Source organism: Rhopalosiphum padi, chromosome 4, assembly GCF_020882245.1.
Source record: "Rhopalosiphum padi isolate XX-2018 chromosome 4, ASM2088224v1, whole genome shotgun sequence".
Taxonomy (NCBI): domain Eukaryota; kingdom Metazoa; phylum Arthropoda; class Insecta; order Hemiptera; family Aphididae; genus Rhopalosiphum; species Rhopalosiphum padi.
In genome coordinates this window covers 52,191,271-52,198,738 of record NC_083600.1, presented here as the reverse complement: position 1 = coordinate 52,198,738, position 7,468 = coordinate 52,191,271, and the positions used below count along the sequence as shown (strand labels likewise).

The window sequence follows — 7,468 nt, the reverse complement described above, 5'->3', positions numbered from 1 at the left end:
ATAGTCGTAATATACGACTCATATCCTATATGCATTATTTATGTTCAATTTAATAGAATACACTATAATAATCTTAATGTATAGGTAAATTTTATCGTATAGTTGTTTAATTATTAAAATTTTATATTCTGTGTTAAAAGTTAATGTTTTGAGAAATTCGAAATAACAATGTAATAGATAGAGGACCAACTAATAGTTAATTTTATTAATTATCATTCTTAGAACTCGTAAAAAAAGTTATTAGTACTTATTTTAAAAATGAGTACTATTAATATTTATACTTGGGTCTTTGAAGCTATTTTTAACGTTGATAATAAATAATACTAAATGCACTATGTGTACCTATAACCTATAGTTAATAGTTACTTATATAGTTATATTTATTGTTTTAAGCTTTATAGGTACTTGCGCTTTTGAATTTTATTTTTATATTATTGCTGTATTTTAATATTCAATGTGTATTTTTGTGCGATGTGCTAATGTGCTCAAATCTTCAAAATAAAATATCAAAATTTTTTAATGGTAATTTAAAGTTAAAATAATATTGAACTAATAATATATGCAAATTTTAAGAGTGCTTGAGAAGAGATCCATCATATTGAGGACGTAATTTAAAAAAAATAAATGGCAAGTTATGTACTTCATTATAATAAATAGTAATTAATTTGTATACGTTTTTTTATTTTTTATTTTATAATTTATCTTTAAAAATAGGCTGTTTTAATGCCCCACTCTATATTAATCGAGAAATGGTACCTATATGTCATACTAGTATGAATACTGAATAGCATGATACTAATCCATATTAGCAATAATATAATATTTAATTATACACTAAAATAATCCTTATTATGAATTTAATATTTATGTACAAACACCACCATTGCTTAAAATAATTATTTACAATTAATACGATGAGGAGTGTTGACAAATAAATGTATTTATTATTAAACCGAATTTCAGATAGTAGTAAAATTAAAAAACAAACTGAAGTCTAAGCATCCTTTCTCAACCACCAACCCAGTGTTAGACTGTCACAGAGGCATTGCCCTAATGCCCCTGTAGTTTTCAGTGTTTTCACGGTACTGCAACAGTACATCTCACGCACGACTGAAAAGTAATAGGAAAAAAAATATATTATATAGTACCAATTACGGAGAGGATTGACGAATAAAATTAGGAACATTTTATTAAAACGTTTAAAACTTCACGGTAGAAAATCGTTGTTGTCAAGTTATGTGAAGTAAAATTGTCCTCGGGGCTTAGACGTCAATCGTAAAAGTGAGTGTGTGACGTAAACGCGGTGACCGGTCTGCCATCGGTGCCATCCAAAGGCACGGCGGCCTGTTATCAATATTCGCCACTGCGTTTGCTCAACACTCCGCCCAACCCTTCTCCGGGATAGTCAAAACCATAGAGTAGTCACTATGGTCAAAACGCACCGGTACCGATAACGTTGCGCAGGCGCACAAACTCAACGCATCGTATACACGCACGCGCGCTCACGGACGACACGGCACGTACGCACGAACATTCAGATTCAGGTCTCAAGACACACGGCATTATTGCCGTGAGTGCAGTATTTTTTTTTTTTTTTTTATCATTATTATTGTTGCGTACGTTAAGTGTTCGAAGTACGGACGATATTCGTATACTATTTTTAGCCGGAGACGAAAATTAATTTCCGGTAAACCACGCAAGCGTTTCGTATCAGCGTTGGTCGCACCGTCTCGTGTCTACCACACGGCACACGCACACTCACGTAACGCAATACACACACACACACACACCGAGTCGTCGCTAATCGGCAATCGCTATCACTCATTCACTCGAACGCGAAACTGCGAAAGTTAAATTGTTAATAATATTATTTACTTACGACCACGGTCCACGGCACGTCCGTAGGCCGTTCGCATACGTATCGTCATCGTCCTCATCGTCGTCATCGTGTGCGATAAGTCGCGCGCGCCGTTGCTGCCCGTCGTCCCGGTCAGTTCCGGAATCGGTGCGTCCGGTGCCCGCGCCCGTTTGTCAATCGTTAGATGGCGATAAACTTTTATGGGAAACACAAAATGGCCGGTGTCAACGAGTGTTTCTCCATCGGTAGCGTCGTCATGTGCACCAACTGCTTCGACGAGGAGATCGAGGGCGAGGTTCTCGGGTTCGAGCCTACCACGAAAATGCTTATATTGAGTATCCTTTTCCGAAAACACAACTACCACCGGTAGTTTGAACGCTTAGTTAGCAGGAAATATTTGGTTTAACTGGGTTAGGCGATTCTTTATGGTGGGTTAGGTGCGTGCGGGATCGTCGGCGTTATCAGGACACCGGCACCCGTTATGGAGGAGCCGCACTCGAGTTGTCTGAGATACGATCACTGCTTCGACGATCGTCTAGAATTTGCATGTGTCATCGCCACTGTGGTTTCTTTTTTCTTAAATGGCTGCTGTGTATCTGACTAATCTGCTTAGGGTCGTTAGTTGCTACCCTGTGGCATAAGAATTCCTCATAAATAGCCACTAATCTGATAAAAAGCTCCTAATTTACCGATTGAAAAATTGACTTAATGATATTTTGACAATTTATACAACCTTCTATTTTTTTATTAGTTATTATTACAATAAAAATTATAAACTTAAAACATTTTCTTTGATAATTTCTTCAAATTTTTTTTTGTAAATGTATGTTATGTAGTTGAAATTTCAAATTGCCATGCTTGTGAATTTTACGTCCCTTTCACACTACTGTAGGCACAGTTTGCCATACCCTTGCTATTTTTTATTGCCCTCCTACTATACTGTATGACACCACTGTCATTTTACCTAAATTATAGACATCAACTACCCCTGAACAGGATTTTGGTAACCCATGACGATACTGATACATTGTGATGTTCGACAAGAGAATTGAATACACTCTATTCTCAGATATGTTTGGCGTATTATTTTTTTGGTAATAGACTCACTTGGACGCCAATACATAATACTAATGTCACATTTTTTTGCATGTATCATTTGTACTGTATCAGAAATAATGCTTCCATTATATTTCTAATATTACTACTAGTTGGTAAATACATATTGTATTCTTGATATGCCAACGTTTTAATTATTTTGGAAACTGCTACTAATAAATAAGTACACTTATTACGAATAATATACTTACTAAATGTTGAAATTAAAATTTAATTTATGTAAGTAGATATTTTATATGGATAAAACGCTTAAAAAGGTACATATTAAAGTTGTCAGGTAATCGATTAATTTTCACTTGAGTAACATAGCAAACTATAGATACTAATTGTATTTTTTTTTGTTGTCCCTTATTTTTTTAAACAAATATTTACTTATTGCATACAAATTAGATTTAGGAAATAAAATCAATTCATACAGTTTGATAAATGCAGTATATACATTTTATAATAAACGATTAGATCATAAAAAATACTAGAGGTAGGAGAATACTTTCTTAACATCAATTAGACCAGTAACATTTTTTGTAAAATGCAATTGATACTAAATTTATAGAGCCCCTTTTAATAATTTAGAAATAACTTGTTATAATACTATCTTATATTTAAAACACAATTACTTAGGTAGTTTAATTTCTATATATTATGTAATTATATCAATAATTTACTAATTATCAATATAATGTATAATTGTTTATTTCCTTAATATAAATTATCAGAATGTCCATCAACTAATAATAACCCAATGTTAAACAACATCAACATAGTGAACTTAGCGTTTGCCAAAGATGTACAAGTCAAAAAGGAGTCCAGTTTCAATCCACCACCTTTGCCTTCGTTAAATTTAAATAGAGTATGTTATTATTCCCCTCCACATAATAAGATATTTGAATATTTAATAATATATCTTATAATTTATTACAGTTAAATAATAGGATAAAAACTCAAATACAAGATAAGAAACGTCAAATATCAGCTATGTCTGCCAATGTTTCTCCCGAGGCACAAAAATTGTATTTGACTATAACTAAAACGTAAACTTTTAATATTAAATTATTAGTTTAGCCGAAGAGGAATAAATAAATAATATTTGCGTATTTTATACTTAGAATTCCAGAAGTAACTTGGCAAGGGCAGAATATTGTTGTATATGATCATGTGATAATTAGCCCACCCTACAAGGCTGATAATGTCAAAGGCACTGGAAACCAAGAGGACAAAGCTATTTTGTACATAAAGAATATTGTAAGTAGACTGAAGTGTTATTGATGATAATACTTCTTTTATAATTTATTTAAAAGGAAATTGAAGAAAAAACAATTATTTGTTTGATTAGCTTAATTTCATGTCTTAATTTACTACACTTGAGGTTACTTTTACACTTAATCAGTGGTTCTCAATCTTTTTAGTACCTCACCCAAATTTTACCCGAAAAATCTTTCACGACCCACGTGGTTTCACTTTTCAAAAAGTAGTTATAAAAAACAAAATTTGTATTATATAAATATGTATACATTTTTATTATGTATTTAGTATTTTTACAAATATACTCTTAATTATGAGGTGTATGCGAAATGTGTGCTTGTTTTCTGTTATGGTTAATAACAGCATTGATATCATAATTCAAAAAATTGTTTGCAACCCATCAAAAATTGACTGACGACCCATACTTTGAAAAATGCTGCTCTAGACAAAATATAGTACCCAAATTTAAATTCTTTATTGTATTAAATAAGTATTCTACTAAATGCAACATTTATATTGAATTTCACTTTCTGTTTTATATCAATTTAATTAAAATAATAATTGTAATTTATTTGGTGGTTTTAAAAATGTTAAAGGTGGAAAAATTTGTTAAAGATACAGCTTCTCAACAAGTTTCATCCACACCAACAACCCATCGGAGCAAGCCAACTGCTGCTGCGGCGGTCACGCCACAGCCACAATGAAGTTATGCTGTAATTAAGGAAGTTGAAATAAAATTATAATAATTTATTAAATCAAGTATAACTAAAGAGAGGAACCCAAGTAGATATATTTATTTTACATTTATCAGCAAAACTCATCTAATTTCTATTGTGGATAACTTTTTTTTTCTGTCTTAAATATAAATCAATATTTGATTTCAAATTAAACTAAAACCTTAACTCTTGGATTCTGAAAACTCTTACAACTTGGAAATACATTATTCTTTTTTATTTTATATTTTTTTATTTAAAATGTATTATTTCATGCAAAAAAATATGTTTTCAACTAAAAATAAAAGAATTGAGTCATCTATATTATTTGAAAAATTTATTTAACAATACATTGTTGTTATTAGGCAAATTCAGGAATTCAAAATCTACAATTTAAATATAAGTTATATTATATTGATGCTATTCTCACCATACAGTCTACACAATAATAAAAGTTAATAATATCTGTTAGTACTTCATTGTTAAAGATCAATAATGAGATAAAAATTCTCTAATTTTTTTAAATTGCTTTGATGGGATATGAGATTTATTATTGTTAAATGTATGTAATAGATAAATGGTTTATATACTAGTCTAATCCATTTTTTTTAAAATTATTGTGTGTTGATGTGTAAAGACGTGTCAACATTTGTCATTTACTATTTGACAACCGTGGTATATGTAATACTAAAATATCACATTTTGTCTACTTAATATATATATATATATATATATTGTATGAAAGTATTTTCGCAACTCAACAAAAAACTCAAAATAATGGATATACTTACATGTTTTTTTGTTTCTTATTTGTGGTTGATTATAAGCATTATTTTATATTATAGATAAAAAATTAGTCTAAATTCGACAAAATTCCAAGATTGAATAATACTATCGATACACAACATCAATTCAATCATTAATCATTCATTATTTTAATTTGGATTTGACGACTATAGCTTATGCCAGCAAAAGGAAGTGAGAAATAAGTATCAACTCGTCTTTTGTCTCCATGTCACTAGTCGAGTTAATAAAATTAAAATAATGAATGTTAATGATTGCATTGGTTTACTTATCCATATTGTTAATTTATGCCAAAAATAAATATTACATTTTTGGACTTTAGTCTATCTTTGCTGACATACTTTAAGGTTCTGAACTAGACCTCATCTTAATATTTACAGCCTTTCAGATCTGATATTCCACAGATGTAGATGCCACATTACAATATTATTCTATTTACAGGTAACCAAGCAATGTAATTATAGTGAATTATGTAATATCATTTGCCAATCTACAGGACGACCTAAATATACTAATAAAAAGGTATAAATTAGAAAATACAAGTCAATATTTAGTCTATATCATTATTCCTCACCACTATCATTAAAATTTTATAGTAGAAACAAGATGTTTCACTGACCTTGGAGTTTCATTAAATAAAAGGATTACCTGTGTAACATATATCGATTAAATTATAACAAGTTTACCAGAGCACATTTCAATATTATACCAGAAAAATCTATAATATATAAAAAATATTCATTATTTATATTATATAAGCAAATACTATGTTGCTTGCCTTGTATAGAGTAATAAACTATTTACATACTTAACAAAACTTTACTTTTTTCATAATAATGAATTAAGAATAATAGCAAATATACCATGGTTTATACAAAATTAATTTTTACACAAAGACCTACAAATTCAAAATTCAAAATCACATAATTATTTAGGTTAAAAATATATATAGTTAACTACTAAAAACCTTAGGTCCACTTCACATTAATCTTCTATATTAAATTTATCACTCCGACATAAGATGCTGTCATCTACACTGCCTTATTAGTTATTATATTTTATTATTATCTGTTTTAATTATTTCTATTAGTAATTTAGTTAGGTACCTAATATTATAATACTATTATCTTTAGTCTTATTAACTTATAATAATTATCCATAAACCTACAAAACAAATGAGAAACGTCTTATTTAAAAACAAAAAAAAAAACAATTTTTTGTTTTAAATGGTATTTTATTTAATAACTTATAAAATGTAAGGTTCAATATATGAATATTTATAAAGTTACTATGGCTATATAAGTTTATTATTGATTGTAATTAGGTATAATCAAATGCAGTCACAATGAAAAATGCTACAATCATACCACGATTATCATCTTTATAATCGTGAATCATACTCACTACCAGACTTCAATATTAGTGTTGACATGCTATATTATGTAGTGAATAAAAATAATAGGTTACTGATTAATTATTTTTTTATTGATTAAGTGTTCTGATGATATTTTATGGGTATCTTTATAAAATAAAGAAAACATTTTTAATAAATGGTATTTTATATAATATATTATGCTGCATACATTAAACCTATCTGAAGGATTTGAAAATTACTTATGTTTAAAAGAGGGAAAGAAAACTAAAATAATAATAAACCCAACTAAATATGACAGTAATAATTATTAATTTAAGTTAGTTGGTGCTTTTTTTTTGAAAATAGAAAGCATAAAATAAA

The 7,468-nt window shown here is 29.0% G+C and overlaps 1 protein-coding gene across 1 annotated transcript; it reads left to right on the top strand.

Annotated features, from left to right (window-relative positions):
- Positions 1–1,519: 1,519 nt before the first annotated feature.
- Positions 1,520–5,251, top strand: LOC132929118 (protein LSM12 homolog A-like). The gene is made up of 5 exons (XM_060994225.1): positions 1,520–2,193; positions 3,691–3,824; positions 3,896–4,005; positions 4,081–4,216; positions 4,813–5,251. Exons 1-5 carry the CDS (start codon positions 2,043–2,045, stop codon positions 4,918–4,920), a joined length of 639 nt encoding a protein of 212 aa, XP_060850208.1. The 5' UTR covers positions 1,520–2,042; the 3' UTR covers positions 4,921–5,251.
- The last annotated feature ends 2,217 nt before the right edge of the window (positions 5,252–7,468 follow it).